The sequence below is a fragment of the Triturus cristatus genome, chromosome 5_1, assembly GCF_964204655.1.
Source record: "Triturus cristatus chromosome 5_1, aTriCri1.1, whole genome shotgun sequence".
NCBI classification, from domain to species: domain Eukaryota; kingdom Metazoa; phylum Chordata; class Amphibia; order Caudata; family Salamandridae; genus Triturus; species Triturus cristatus.
The window spans coordinates 348,351,196-348,368,401 of record NC_140587.1 but is presented as its reverse complement, the minus strand read 5'-3'; the positions used below and the strand labels follow the sequence as shown (position 1 = coordinate 348,368,401).

Genomic DNA, 17,206 nt, shown 5'->3' with positions numbered 1-17,206 from the left:
GTGGACGTTCCTGTCAATGTATGAGTAGGTTTCACAAGTGAGGTGAAGGAGAGAAAGCAATAGGTTTACTAAGCTGATGGCCAAAATGTGATAAAACTAAGTTAGCATGAAAGGCAAAACAATGTGAGCATTACAAATGAATTGATTACGTGATATGGGTAGCCCCCTGCTCTTTTCCATTTGCAGTTCAAAGAAATCCTGAAGAAGTTGCAATAATCTTAGGAAACATGGATACATGGTGCTAAGAAGAGCTAACAAAAATCATCTCATGACATACCACCCATGGTGTGGTTTGGGAAAAAAGGTGGCAGCATATAACTTGTTAAATATGCTTTTAATTAAAAAAATTTAGGACTTTCAAGCAGTCAATTTGTGGCATGTTGGAGACTCAAAGCATAACATGTTACCATGAGACTAGCGGAAAACCAACAGGTTGAACTAGAAGACAGTTCTAAACAGCAGTGCAGAATTGACAAACTATCTTTGGAGATTGCATAGCTCAAACGAAGGTCATAGGTTTATGCATTTTACAATGATCAATTACTTTGTTCTAATTATTTGATTTTTTTGCGCTTGCTATGACATTAAGTAATCATGCATGATTACAATGAAATTTGTTTTGAAAAAAGGAAGGAAGCATCTCTCAAGTGGCAGTCCCAAACATGGACTGCAAGGCACGCACATCTAAAGCCTTCGAATGTAAATTATTGGGATGGACTCTGGATCAGTGTGGATGAGGCCCACATAAACAACAAAGGTGTCTGTCAAGGCACTACCTGTGCAAGTTACTAACCTAGAATTAGATATCAGTCAGGATTGCGACAATGAGATTCTTATCCAGGTTCTCAGCAATGCCTAACATTTCTTGCATAACCATTATGTAGATGAGAAGAGAGAGACAATCTCACAAGACTTCTAAGCTCATCTACTGAGCAGGTGTACATGAACTTAGACACATTTCTGCCACGAAAATCTGAGTATTGGTGGATGGACATTGATAGAAAAAGGCTGGTCATGAAGATTCTCCTTGCACTCATGCAGATCAATGGAACAATTAGGCTTGTTAGGGTGAATGTAAGGGCTGAGTCTTCTCTGGATTATCTTATTTGCCACAACCTCATTAAGATGATGCATACTGTCTTGATATCGTAACAGACCACCAGAATCAGTTTGGAGGCTTCAACGTGGGCACCAAAGCTATGAAAATCCAAACTGTGCAGCATGTTTTCCTTACTACTGTACCTTTTAACCACACGATGGGTGAGATGTCATGGGCTGCTGGACTTAATTGTGTACACTCTGAAAAACTCCCTGGATAGTAAGAGAAGCTACAAAAGGGAGATTATGACAGGGTAGACCCTATATTGCACAACAACATTGACCTACTCAAGTAGGTCTGCACATGCAAAAAAAGCATAGGGTGAGGGAGAAGGGAATGGGTGTTTTAGAGTTTTAGGTTAAAGTTGGTTGTTATACAGCAGTTTTACACTTCTGAACCCACAGCCAGCAAATGATTTGCAGAAGCGGAATACAACAGGAAGTTGATATTGACACTGGAAAGAACACTATCTACTAGGGTACTTGTGGGCAAAAGTATCAGGAAGAGGCTATTTAAAGGGCATAGCATGAGGATAAATGTGAAGACATTTAACAGACCTGTGACTGTGGTTAAAATTTGAAGTGCAGAGATGATCGTATATTTTCCTCCGGACCCTCCAGCTGAAATGTGATTATGAAATCTTAATAAGTACCTCATTGCCAGGTTCATTGAACAATTTGAGGCCGCTGGGGTCTTCCAACATAATTGATTTGACAGCAGGTACGGGCAAATTACTGTGATATTTGGTGTAAAAAATAAGATATCCCACAAAGCCAATTCCAGCTCCAGGTTATGCCTTTTCTGTTAACTACTATACCTGTCAGCTTCCAGAGGTTGGTGGCCCAGGTCTGAAACGTTTTGGACACCTCCTGTATTGCCTGCCCAGACAGCACAGTGATGTTGCCCTGAGCTAAAACCATTTCAAGGAAGCCCTCAAAGTTCTGTGAAGCGCAAACCCTATTATTGAGGTAACTAAGTGCCAGATTGAGAAGATATCGGTATTGGGCTCCCAATACTTGTGCTAACATAGCCTGAAAGACCACAACGATGCAGACCAATCTACGGGGAATATTGAGGCTCACTGAGTACTACCATGATGTCACAGAACACTTTTATTTTGATGTGTGCCTCTTCAGAAAACTTACAATCAGGAAGCAATTGAAGAGATGGAATTGGGGAGGAGGTTGCTAACAGACAGTTGGTCAGTAGTGTAAACTGACTGTGAAGCATCAGCTCTGAAAGCACGAGAGTTACACCAGACAATATTTTGCAGACTGGCTCCTATCCTATGGCAATGAGAAATGATGACAGCAGCCAGTGCAGTGTATTTTCTGTTAAAGTTGATAGGTCTCTGCAACTTCAAGGTTTGAGGGTAGGGGGCGGGGAGGGGGGTCGAAGTCCGACAAAAACAATGAAGGAAACTAATTTCAAAACCATAGATAGAACAGTAAGTAGAAGATCCTTTGCAGGAAGATCAAAACATTTGAAAGAACACACACAGTAACTTCAATCTGGGATCAGAAAAGTCTTGGCGTTTAAGTGAAAAACTAGAACAGAAATGAACAAGCAGATGAGAAGAATATCAGAACAGGACTAAAGTATACAGAGGAGCAGACAAATGCTGCATGCTCTCTAATGTACCGGGATAAAATGCTGTGCACTGGAAGATAGTAGCTTGAAATATTTTTTGCAAGTCAAATATTGTCAGGATTGTTTCTCCTAAGAAACGTTTCAAATTATTATGCATTTTTTCTTGATGAATTACTTCTCAAGCCCATACTTCATCACTGCCTGATGTCATAGTGATCCTTCTAGTTATATTTGTGTCTACGTCTGGGCCATAACTTCACCATCCAAGCTGTTGATGTGGATGAAACACGTCAGAAATGATTATTAGTTTCACCTATTCTTCATTGCAAATATGTAAACTCAGAAGCTGAGAAGTACACTTGTTAATCAAGTGCTTGATTTATTTAGAGAATACAGATTACTGAAAATGTAGTCAGTGTATCATTCAGGCACTGCTTCCATTGTGTTTGTTTATTTCTCATGTAAATATACTTTATTTTTAACATTTAAAGGGTAAACTATCAATAGCCTTCAAATATTAAAAATGATTTTGTTCACAAAACTACTCCCACACATATGCAAACGATAAACGGCCTTTATATTCCCCTGTGGTGGCCTTTTAACAAGACAGTAATGCAGTATGTATTTGTATTTTACAATATTAACCTCAATTTTGTCGACCTACCCTACCTGCTCTACGTCACCTACCAAAATTTTGTCCAGGGTCATTTAATACTGTTTTTATCATGATACTGTCCATACTTTTAGGGAGATCTTTTTAGCAAAATGCAGTGGTATATAAAACAAAAATTAACAGTGTGCTGTAAAATATGAGCTTTGTTGTCATAAATACATCCCCTAAACCAAGCTTCATAGCTTAATCATTGTCACAGCCACTAGGATTATATGTTTATAGTCCCACTTGCCCCACTTTAGGTAAATATTATGCTCTTTTTTTACTGGTATTGAGGTGTGTAAGAAATGTAAATGCTCTGAAGACGTTAATGACATATGCAACTTATTAAACCTTGACTATTGTTCAAAAACAGTATTTGGGTATTATTTACCTTAATCAGATGTATAAGAAATTGTTGTATTAGAAGAGCGGAGTGAGTATCCATCGCTTAATTTGAGCTAGTGGTTTCCGGTGCTCAGCACAGACATTTAATTGCCAAGAAAGGCACTTATGACAGTCTGCCACATGGTGGAGCTGTTGGTATAATTCAGTGCTTAGCACAGCAACAGTTGTTTATGGATTCATTATTCACTGAAAATGTTCACCACAAAAACAAATCACTGAGCTAGAATCTGTGTTTATGCTTTGGCATAAATGGATTTTGAACAGAGAAGGACACTTTCTTTACATGGATTTTGGGGAAATTATATTTTCCTAAAGATTCTCCAAACTTTATGGCATATCCCCTGAAGACTTCAGGTAGTTATGCCAAGCTTCAAAAAGTACACAATACAATAAATTCTTTATACTCCTAATTTAATATACGTTTTTGAAAAGTGAAAACAAAGATTCATTGAAATTAAAATGTTTAAAAAAAATTGTTTAATTTGCATATTGCATCTATTATTAAAAATACTCCAAGTGAGAGTTTATAAAATTGTCCAACAAATCTTTTGAAATGATAAAGTTAACAAAGGCCAATTAATTTAAGGCATATGCACTATGTGTCATTGAATTCCTTATTAAGATACACCATCACTCAAGTGGCCACAACCTTAGGTGAAGATGAGCAGTAACCCAATTATGCACTGTTTTTTTATTATTGTCTTCCCTAACAGTACAGGCTGTATTTTTCTCCTGAAAGAGCACAACATATAGCAAGAGAAAAAAGGGATGAATCCACAAATGAGAATCAACAGGAGCAAAGCAATGGACAAACTTTTGAGCGAGCCAGGGAGACTTGATGGTCAGAAGGCAAAGCACTATCTGTTTAGTGATAAATTCATAAATGGAAGTTGCTTGAGCTCACATGAACATGAATCTGAATGAGGGTGAGATACAATTTAATATTGAAGATGACTACATATGATCTCCTATAGACTGAATTATGTACTAGATGACCATTTTAGGCCAGTTTGTCTACTATTTATTATTAACTGTATTTATTATTAAATTTATAAGGCGCGACAGCTTCCCAAAAAGGGTTCCCGGCGCCAATACGGCAGTGAAACAGACTAATGAGGTACACAGGAAAGATTATTGGTCGAAAAGCCAGGTCTTTATAGATCTTCGGAAACAGGAGTAGTTGGTTTCTTTACGAATGGTGAGTGGCAAGGAGTTCCAGAGGGAAGGGCCGAGGTAGGAAAAGGATCTGCCACCCATTCTGGCAAGATGAAAGTGAGGGATCGTGAATTTCTCCTCTGTGGAGGAGCGAAGGTGACATATGGGAATGTAAGGGCTGACAAGAGAACGCAGATACGGAGGCGCCAAGCCCTGTCTTATCTTAAACATAAAACTTAATGCTTTAAATTTTATGCGACTAGCCACTCTGAGCCAGTGCAGATCACGAATGTAACCAGAAATGTGCGAACTTCTTGGAATTTTACATAGAAGTCTGACTGCAGCATTTTGCACAAGCTGCAGCTTACGGGTGACAGTCTTATTTGCACCAAGTAACAAGATGTTTCCGTAGTCCAGCCTTGAGGTTATGAGGGCATGGATTACGTTTTTTTGAGTGGTAGGGGGTAGCATCCAAATGATTTTACGCAGCCATCTCAGGATGGCAAAACATGTTGCTGCGACCCTGACGGCCTGTTGGTGCCAAGACAGAGTGTCGTCAATGTAGACGCCCAGGTTACGCACATGACTAGAGGGTATCGGTGGGGATTCACTGAGAGATGCATTAAGAACATTCAGAACAATATGCATATGGGAAGACTCTAACTGTTTAAGAATAGAGGGAGGTAGAGGGTCGTTGGGTGAACCTGATTTTATTATTGTTAGAATTAGATTAAGGGATTCCATATTAAGAAGAGGCCAGGTATCAAGACAAGGAGCCATAGTAGTAGGTGCAATTGGTGACCCGGTAGTAGGCTGTTCCTGGGTATCTAGATGCAGGGAGTTCTGGGCAGTAGTAAAGAATGGTATAGTAGAAAGACTGCTATCAGGTTGGGAATTCTCAATAGCAAGGTGGATTTTCTCAATCTTTTGTTCAAAGAATTGAGCAAGATCCTCGCATTGGTCACTTCCCAAAGGGGAAGGAACACCTAAGTTTTCAGATCCGGCGAGCTTTTTGACCATGCTAAAAAGTGTCTTAGAACAATTTGTAGCCGAGGTGATAGAGTTTGAAATAAATATAGCCTTGGTTGATTTACATAATTTGTGATAGAGTTTTTTTGCTTCAATGTCTACTGTCTACTAATTGCACTAGACACTCAACATCCCAAAAAACAGGAATGCTTTCTTCTCCATAACAATTAGGAATCAGCAGTGTTAGAGAGGAGGTAATCAGTAAAACCAGCACTCATTTCCAACTTCTATATTGAAAGCAACATGTTCTCCCTTCGCATACACGGGGAAGGAAGGCCTCTGTACTGGCTGTCAACATTCATATTAAAGACATATTTCACATCTACTCTGAGAATTAGAACTCTATTGAAAATTAATTGATTGAAGTTGCTTTAGGATTCCTTCAATTACACAAACTATGGAGAGAGTGCTTTTTCTCTATGATGCAACCTTGAAGCACTGTGTAACAACCTTCTTGGTGATCATATATGGGAGTGTACTACTGGAAATAAGGGTCAAGTTTGCAATATTCTGTTGAATAAGCCAAAGACGTAGCAGTAAGGGCATAGGAAGCACATACCTAAGTTATTTTCAAAGAATGCCCTCACAATGAAACTAGGTAGCTCTGTTTCTTGCAATATCTAACTTGGAAAAGTAGTCCCACAGGGTTCCACCTTATCTCCAACCTCATTCAATCCATACCTGGAACTGCTGCGAGAGATTCTGAGAAGCTTGGAAATTCTGTATCGCCAATCTGAATATGATACTCAGCTATATCTGAATATTTCTTCCCCAAATGATGTCATTGTACTCACAATCACCCTGGAGAAGGTCCAGAAATGCATGACAAACTATTCCTTAAAACGCAGCCCTACATAAACCGAGTTCTTACTGATGTTGCCAAAGAACTTAAATATTCCCATTGAGGAATGGTTAGAATCCCGTTCTCCCTTGGACTGCACACCAGCTACTTTGGCTAGAGATAAATCTCTAGTATTTTTCCTCTACAACAGTCTCAATGTTCTGAAACAAATTGCTGAAATTACAATGCGGCATTAGGCCATTCATGCCAGAGCAGGATTTAAAGCACTTTATCCATGTTATGGTCCTCTCTGGACTAGATTGGTGGAACCAATCCTTCCGGTCTCCCGAAATCTCATGTATTACTCCTGAGAATACTACTTTATGTAGCTACTCACTTTGTCACAGGTCACAGCAAATTCAACCACATCTTCCCTATCCTTTGTACCCTACAATGGCTCCCAGTTTAGGCAAGAACTCAGTATAATGTGGCCTGCATCACCCACAAAGCTCCTAACAGTTCTGATCCCGCCTATTCTGATCTCTTCTATTTGGAAAGCTGATAACCTATGGTTTTGAACAATGTTTGAGAAATGCCAAATCCCTTCCCTGAAGCCACCATCCAACATTAGAGTACAAATGCCATAAGAATTAGCCCTTCTCCAGCAGTGTAACCATGGTTTGGCCCTCACTTGCATCAACCTTATTCACTACAAAGAATTGTATTACCTTTAAAGGAACTAAAATCCAATTATTTCAGAAACACTTTTGCTTAAAGTAACCTATGTCCTCGGTGATCTATCCTATCTGTTCGACTGGAGCCTTGTTTCTCTGTTATTTGAGTATTAACTGGTATTGCTCTAGAAAATTGTATGTATGACTACCAGTCTCTTATAGAGCGCACTATTCCGAGATGCATTTAGACTTCCCAGTAAGCTCACAATATACACTTTTTTGACGTCTTTATGGTCAAAGTTCAAATAAAAAGACAAGTTAACGATTCAAAGATCTCCAGACTTGGAGAATGTCTAAACCTAGATGGTGCTTTAGTAGGTCAGAGATCTTCAATGATTTCTAGATATTTCTTGTCAAATAGCTTACATTAGTAGAGTACAGATTAGCTATTTTTACCTCCTCATCTACCTACAATGACAATTTATATTTTAATCGAAATTGTAGAGTAACTATTTATGCAGGTTTACATTAAAACTTTGATATTGTGGTGTAACACCCACTAGTGGATGTACTATTTAAAAAGTACATGCAGAATTAAATCAAATCCCACAATACTATTTCCAATATATTGCTTTACAATGACACCACATAATCTGACCAAACAATGTGTTTTCTCACATTAATTTAGTAATCAATATGTCTCATAGACCCTTGTATATGGAAGCTTAACATTTATTTATATATCTGCAAGTTCACCATTTTTTAAAAGTATTTTTCAAAAGTATTACAAAGGCCCAAGGAATAATTACATTCTGCTGCTGCAGCATTTTGTGTGAAATATGGATGTGCTGCATTTGCAAGAATATCTTTCTTTTGCTGCGTGATTTGCAGATTTTGACAAACAATTGATCAACGTTTCAGAAAAATGTAGAACACGTAGCTGAAAACAGTGACAACACCTTTCTAAACACTGATTGGTCGTTAATAGTTGGTTGCTAAAGTTGTGACGACTGTGCACACAGAGAGTCCCAAGTGCTTGGACCAGGGATAGAAGTGTGTCTGGAGCATGAAAACCTCCCTGTATATTTACCTTTATTCGAACAATGTGGCGAAAATGATTCCATATTTCTCGTGAAAAAAAGCGTTTCATTATTCATGAAAATATACAACAGACAGTGTTCTGAGTGCAAGACCTATCTGAAAAGGGTGCTTCTAGTTTAGAAGAAATCTTAAAAAGTCACTTCTTGTTTTAGTTTTGATGCTTCATAGTAGCACATCCAAGTAAGACGTACATAATGCATATGAGATTTACATTATTGTTCTAAAATGACGTTATTTAATGCATATATGTGCTCCCAGATATCCTGTATCATTAAGACAGGATAAACCAAAACTCATGACTAGTTTCAAAACTTAACTAGGCTGCACAGAATAAAATAGGCACTCCTTTTCTGTATTACATGGGTCTGTTGATGTAGGCGTATTTCCTGATAAAAAACATCGGGGCATAATATCAAGCACGGCGTTAAAACTATTGCCGCTTTAGCGGCAGAAAACTGCAGCTAAAGCGGCGATAATGGGCTTGATAATATGCCACAGAGAATTCCAATAGACACCCATGTTGACACCAGAATATGGGCTTCTATGGGAATTCTCTGCGGCATATTATCAAGCCCATTATCGCCGCTTTAGCGGCAGTTTTCTGCCGCTAAAGCGGCGATAATGTTAACGCCGTTTCTTGATAATATGCCCCATCATTTGTTTTTAAAGAAGATATTTTACTACATACGTTAAAAAGGACACGATTAATAATTTAAAAAATATATTTTTGTCATTCCCTACATGGCTAAATCATTTTCTTGTGAAAAACATTTTGAATAGGATCGGCTGAAATTTTTTTTTGTTTAATCTTTGTATTTTATGTGATACTGGAATACCTCATGTATCAAGACAATCATCCTTCGAAATGGTGTGTGATTTCCATTCCCTTGTTACAAAATGAACCAAAACAATGCAAAATAATTAGATGTATGATTCATCCATAATTCTAGTGTCTCTGATTATGTCTGATTAAGTACCAAGGGGCATATTATCAAGAAACGGCGTTAACATTATCGCCGCTTTAGCGGCAGAAAACTGCAGCTAAAGCCGCGATAATGGGCTTGATAATATGCCACAGAGAATTCCCATAGAAGACCATGTTCTGGTGTCAACATGGGCTTGTATTGGAATTCTTTGCGGCATATTATCAAGCCCATTATCTCCGCTTTAGCGGCGATAATGTTAATGCCGTGCTTGATAATATGCCCCTTAGTACCTTGTATAGTGAGTGTATAAATGTGTTTTCTCGTTGTGCTGAATAAACAAAATTGAATTCCTCTCTTTTTTTAAGTATAAATCAGCACTGCAGTACCAGTTGTCTGAGGTAGTGGTGAGGCTGTGCAAGGTAGGGGGAGGATGTGTGTCACGGAGCACTGACAGCTATTTCATTCAGCACGTCAGTGTCTGCATTTTTGGTACAGGTTATTGAGCAAGTAAACAGCTGACAGTCTTAAATCCTTTCTGCTTGGTAAGACAAACGTAGCAAATGTGACATACTGTGTTTTTATTTTAATGTGAACCAATTTTAGATTTTCACTGTGTTTGCTTTTTTCGATACATAATATGCATTTACCAATTTTATGGACTTTAAATTTTGATGTCTTCAATTGAACAAAAGGATTTAATTGACTGCCATTTTAAACAAGCAGAAATACCGAACCTACAATTCATTGAAATCTCATGCAAAGTGACACATTTAACAGCTTATACTTAAGAAGCTAAATCAACATTAGGGCTATTGTCATCATAACAAAAATATACCTATTTAGAACAAAGTCATGCATTTATATTTGTGAAGAAATGAAATCATGCAATGAGTAGATGTGGCAGCAAGGATCAGCAAAAAGTGCAAGCATGTACAACATGTGATTTCTATAACAACTCTCATCTCATGACACGGATCCAAATTATCTAAAATATAGACTTACACCAAAAACTTAGATGCATTCACCATGGAATGTAGTGGGAAGCCTCACAAACTCCACTCCTTTTCACCATTTTGCAAGTAATGCTATTTGCCTGTCATTTGTGGCAGTTCTCTACAGCTTGCACTGTCCGTCAATTTCATAAATGTATTAAAACCACCATGCAAACTATCATAAAATGAAAAATCGTGTTTTTAGAAGCAAATCTTATTTTACGATTTGTAAAAAGGGAACATAGCACAATACACACTCACATCACAAAGTTCACCATTAAGCTAGAACAAGTAACGAAAAAAAGGAGAGCACTCACAGATAGAAAACTTGCTGCTGATGTCTTTCCCTGGAAACAATTTAAATCCTCTAGATTTAAAATCTATGGACTTTTTCACTAGTTAAGAAAACAAACAATAAAAAAAACAGATCAGATCAAACAGTCCACAAGGTAACATATGTTTAAGTGCTGTTAGTAAGCAAAATGTCGGCTTAATGAAATGTCTTTCTGGTAGCCTTTACAAACAGTTTCCTAACAGAGAGCACAGCAGCAGAAAAAAATGTGATGGAAATACCACACATAGATGATATATGATGAACATGGAGGCATCTATTCTACCTCGATTTTGAGTTGATGCATCTTTAAAATGTTGTCTGTGCACAAAAAGCAAACGTGAAGGGGTTGCACACTTGTGTTATTTAACAGTGGGAAATGGAACATGCACATCTTATATCCATGGTTCAATGATGATCTCAAATACAGATTCTCCCCTGCCTGCTAAAATGTTCTTTTTCCACTAGGGCATTACCCCTCTCAAGCCAAAGCCTATAGATCGTTAAAAATACACAATTAATGCTCAAGAAACTTGGATATATAATATGTGCAGTCTGTGCAGCTGGTGCATAGCCAGAGCAAAGGGAGTGAGAGGTAACACATTAGTTAACACAATGTATTTGGCATCGAGCCCACCCTCTGACAAAAACAACTCCAAGATTTTTGATAAAGTCCAATATTGATAAAGTGTTCTCTTTTATTTCTACTTTTTCAATATTGAGAATGTTACAAGCAGACGCAACCAACGTGTTTTGCTCCAGACAAGGACTTCTTCAGGGCATCAGAAGTCTGGTTCCAGTAGTAAATCTGATAATTAGCAGCAAGAGTCCTGCCAAAGTTCCAAATCCTTTGCTACCCACTTTTTATTTTCACCCAATATTTTAGAAGGCCCGCCGCGATGAACAGGCCATACGTATTTTGGTTCGTACATTCATATATTTAATTTATGAGACAATAACCCCAGTGTAATGAGTACAGAAAGCATCACTGTATTTTCTTCTGTCTTCTTCCAGACTGCTCTGCAAGCTCTGTATGGCACATTTTTACCTCTAGGTGTTGGTAAGTCACAATGTTTCCAGGCTTCTGATGGCCTGACAAAGCCCTTGTCTGGTCCAAAACACGTTGGTTGCATCTGCTTGTAACATTCTCAAGATTGAAAAGAAGAAATAAAAAAAAACATTTTATCAATATTGGACTTTATCAATAATCTTAGAGTTGTTTTTGACAGTGGGCTGTATGCCAACTACTTTGTGTTAACCCATGTGTTTCTTCTCATTCCCTGTGAATTAGAATGTATGATTACTGACCATTTGGCAGCTGGCCATTTGAGGTGGGCCACAGTGTTATTAAGAAATGTATCTGTGACTATACTGGGTGGTGCAGTGAGCTAACATTCCTAGCTGCCATTATTTGGCCCGCATTGCCAGAAGCACACACAAATATTGACCTGCATACAAGGTATCTGGAAAATGCCTATCTACTGTGCAGCATCATATTTAGCATTGCCTATTCTGATTTCAGCACTCCCTATCGTGGCCCCTATACTGGCCCCGCGCCGTGGCCCTGTATTTGTAAACTTACAATAGTTAAAGTAGCATAGATTTTGCTAAACGCATCAGATATCTTTGAGAAATCCAATATCAGACGTGTAACACTTTGAAGATTGTAAAGATGTATGTTTAATTCATGTGCTTTAGAGTTCCAACTTCTGCTTACTTTTTAAAGGGTTTTCATATTTAATTTATTTTATCTAATTCCTGGAAATCTATATACTGCCATTACTTTGTGCATTGAATGACAGTTTTCTGTATTGTGTAATTCCGGCAATGTTATAGTGCAGATAAAGTTGCCTCATTGATTGTTGAGGCCTTAGATAGGCCAACACCTAGATGAGTCACAGGTGGCACGACAACTAACCATAAGATAAACCACCAATTTACCTTTTGGGCAGAGGTACCAATTCAGCTAATTCTGTGATAGTAATAGATAATAGATCAGTAGAGGCAGTTGGCATTTTCAATGACTTGGGATAAAGCCATGATAAACCTGGCACACTAGTGGTGAGGGCATTGAGACAGTGCAGTGCTCTGGTGGCGGTGAAGAGGCATATATTGGATGCACAGAGTGACTATGTAATGGTTGGCATAATACTGTCATCCTGAACTCTTCTAAAACCAGCAGTGTGCCATTATCTCTTCAGTAAGGGGTCCTTATTGTTTAAAAACGTTTAATAAGATGAGGTGTTTGTCTTAGATAGTTACATAATTTTATATTGGAACAATTAGATTTGGACACCTAGACACTTTATATAGGCTTTCACTTGTTCACATTGGAAATCAGACAGCTACAACACTAGCGAGTAAGCACAATCAGAGTTCCACACTGTTCCAAGGCATTAGGCAGCATGATCTCATACTTACATACTTACAAACAGAACACGCCTGTTATAGGGACTCGTAGGTATATGCCTGAATTTCTAACCATTATTTCATATGTCACAATGAGTGCACATGTTTATAGTAGTACTTTTAAATAAAAAAGAAGCATAGCTTTTCATGCTGAAGCAGGGGTCTTCAAACTTTGTATTGCTGAGCCCCTCCCTGAGCAAAATCTTTATGATTTGAGAGCCTCTTTCAAGCTAACGTGTGTGGGGATTACTTTTGGGAAGTGCGCTTCGTGTATAGGACAAAGAAGATAATGCAGATGTATTCACTCTGGGATTATACTGGGGTATAAGAGGTACAGGAATTAGAATTTGCTTGTTTTGTTATCGCTAGCTTCTGCACTGCTGTCTCACTGATGATTCCTGCATCGGTTCTTCCTAGCTTGCATAGCCTCTCCACCTATCTCTTCAATTTGCATAGCCAGCCTTTTCTACTTCTGCAACAATACCCACATCCTTAAGTCTGTAGAATTCCATCATTTGAGACTCTTGCAGCTGAACCTTTCACAATGATGCTGCAGCATTTACTCGCTCCAGGCTCCTGGAGATGTTCCTTACCCATACCTGCCAAGGTTCCCAGGGCTATGTGTCACCTGCTACTGCAGTTCAGACTTTTTCTTTGCATTCTGAGACATATCACAATATAAAATCGGGATCCCAACAGCCTACAAGTTCCAGAATGCAAAGTCAGAACCTGGACTGTAACATCTAGCCATGCATTTGATATGGGAAACTTGATAGGCAGGTTACCCCATGGTCACCTCACTCAGTGGTCCTAGAGTGCGACATCTCTCCAGAGGTCTGGAGCGCTCAGTAACTCTTGACGCAGTTCTCTGGTCCTATATATTTCATTAGCACCCTATCTCTACAGTGCCCTAAAAACGCTTCCTTCAGTCTCCTTCAGTGGTCCATCCATTGAGGCACCTGCTGCATATTCTTTTAGAGTTACAACCTTACTGAGAGGAAAAATACTGGTTATTTGCACTGCTATCGGGGTTCTGGAAGATCAATGAGATAGTACTGTAACAATGGTTTGTGTACAAATCCTCTATGGAGTTTTTAACACAGGAACTCTGCATCTACTTTGCTTTAAAACCATTTAGATATAGCCTAGACTGCACCACCATTCACTTTATGAATTTTTCTATTGTATTCATTGTTTTCAGTGCACATTTCACAGTTCAAAAATATTAGCTTTTATTAATGTTCTTCCAATGTTTATATTTCTTAGCTTGGAAATGCTTCCTACACTAATACAGCACTGCTCTGGTAGCAACCTACCATTCCGTGTTCCCTCTCTCAGGACATGTGTACTTCTTCACTCTGCGGACTCCTGCACTACTCCGTTGCATTGCTCACCTCTTGCAGACCTTATTGCCACACAGCTTCTTAGCAATTTTTTTTTAAAGCAAGTCTAATCCACACAATGACGCTGATAATCCTCTCAACATAACAATGTGTTACACTTGTCTTAGGACTGTTTCTATAGGCATTTGTGCTTGTTTGCTTTTCCACATATTATTTTAAGGTGGGAAGTTTTTTGCATGTGGAAGCACGCCTCTCCCTCAAGATGAAGCCACCGCCCCTCTAGTGGGGTGCACACCCCACACATTGGACATCTCTGTGCTCAATGCTACCATTATACAGGTTTTCTGGTATTTAAAAAAAAACCTGCTTTTGTGATCTCAAAAGAGGCAACTTAGCTGTAATCCTTTTGTTTTATATGACTTTCATATATAGCCATTACTGAAATTACTGGATTATAGATGAAATTATTTACTGGTGTTACATAGCAACACTGGAAAACTATTTTCCACAGTTGCTATGTCACCAGGGGAAGGGCTTGCCTAGGTCTACAGAGACTTGAGCGAAACCTAAAAATGACAGATGACTGTCTTATGTCTCACACGCCTGCACTTGTTATTTAGTGGAAGAAGCCACCATTACCTCTCCAATGGAGAGGGGGCAGAGAGAGCAGCTTCAGATTGCTTAAAAGAGAAGCTAAGTGTAGAAAGTGTTGTGGATATAGGGTGGGTTTATGTTGCGCAACTGGTCAGAGGACACCTAGATTTTATGCATATTTAGGATGGATAACTAACAGCTCAACAAGGGGGAGTGGCTAGACATCAGGTCAATATAAGTGAGCTAAAGAAGGTAACACTAGGTTGTGCTTGGCTTAATATAACATTTCCCATGGGTAGGTCATTCATACAATCAGCTGCAAATTGGAAGTGGATTGATGGGTATTGATTAAAAAAAACTGATGAAGGGCAGTTCTCAATAATGTGGACTTTTCCACTGCAGGCTCCGAGCGATGTCAAACATTGCTCTCTCTGCTATTTGAGGCAATTTGTAATCCCTCTCTGGAAAACAAACCTATTATTGACAGTGTTCCTCTTATGAAAATGTTTATGATGAAATCACATAAAAAAGCCCAAAATGAGAAGATTTGTTTTTCAAGCTCTGTATTTGAACTCCCATTTTAGCATTTTTGTTAGGGCAGACACTTCATAAGTGTACATACTGTCATGTATAATTTATAACTGCTCACTGCCTTGTATGCATCAAAGATGTGATAAAATATTCTTTTAAGATTAGTCAATTAAGTCCATATTTTCTAATGCAATTCTTCTTACAACTTGGTTCTCCAGCTACGTGACTAAGCACAGGGCAAGGATTCTAAAATATTACGAATGAGTGCATGAAAAACGTTATGAAACTCATTAATTGCTAACAGAAAGAGCCTCTGCGTTCAAATACATTTCCAGTTCCATATCAGGGAGTCATGCAGAATTAGACAAGAAGTGAATTTTTAGTGTGATGTGGTGCATGCAATTAAGACGTATAATGTACAGCATTAAAAAGCACAATATTAGTACAATGAGCGTAGTCTAATCCTACACGAAAAGCATGAGCAAAAACCTTGCTTGAGGTACACTCAAACATCTTTGAATTGATTGTTATATTCTTTCATTAGACTATATTTGGTATGTCTCAATCAGTCAAGATCTAAAGACAGTCACACATGTCTCATTTCAATTCATGCTTAAATAATGGACATTTAACAGCCATTTCAAAATACTATTGGTAAATTGTATGTAAGATTAAACATTGAAACAAATGATCATCATTTGGAAATTATATATTCGGATATTACTTATTACTGTAGATAGGCAAAATAGATGAACCTTGCAAAGACCAAGGGTTAGTTCAAATGTTGAATACTTGCTCTATTGAAAGTAGAAATCTGAAACCATTAGATCATTTCAACAAGTAGTAAGAATTTGCTGGACATGTTGGGTGTTTTTAAATCCCTTTATTAATTAGATCTGTAAGTATCTGCTGCATTCTAGAGAATAAATATATATTTAGCTTCACATTTTGTTTGAATGACTACCTACTGGCAAACAGAGAGAGACAATGGGTAAATGTAAAGACTGTGCCACATCCTCTATTAGTCACTTAGTAAAAACAAAAAGTGAGGCGATCTCTGGTGGTATTGCCCAGTAAGAAAGGGAAATACTCTGGTGCTTAAGCTAGGCAGATGCCCTCCCATGGTAGAAATGCTACTATTAATCTATATAACTGGACTTAGCACACTGCTTGGTTTTATGGGGTACCCTACATCATATGATCTTCCAGCAAAAAAGGCGAGCATCTGTTACTGGTACTTAGTAATCGTCATATGGCACTATGGTGGAAGAAATTTAATAAACATTGTAGACTGATTTTTACATGATACCCGTCAACCTTACAGTTAACAGCCCGCCTTTGTTGGTGTGCAGCATGTTTATTGATAGAACCCTCTTTAATGTATTTAGAAGAACAAATATTTACTTGAAATGCCATATGTGCACCAGTTAATACTAGCATTGTGTGTGAACATACTAAAACAATATGTATTCTCACCCCTTTTTATTTATTAATTTTTATTTCTTTTGTGTTTTATAGAGCACAAACGTTACCCGTTAAAGTATCAGAGTGCTTCACAGATATATAGAGCTTTCAGTAGAAAAGGAGCAAG

At 38.2% G+C, this 17,206-nt stretch overlaps 1 protein-coding gene across 1 annotated transcript in view; it reads right to left on the bottom strand.

The window, feature by feature from the left end:
• CSMD3 (CUB and Sushi multiple domains 3) overlaps window positions 1-17,206 on the bottom strand; it is a 2,836,509-nt gene that overhangs the window by 1,727,080 nt on the left and 1,092,223 nt on the right. Inside the window, exon 7 of the mRNA XM_085605076.1 lies at window positions 10,725-10,802. Within this exon, the coding sequence (XP_085461202.1) occupies window positions 10,725-10,802 (78 nt within the window). The remainder of the gene's footprint in view (window positions 1-10,724; window positions 10,803-17,206) is intronic.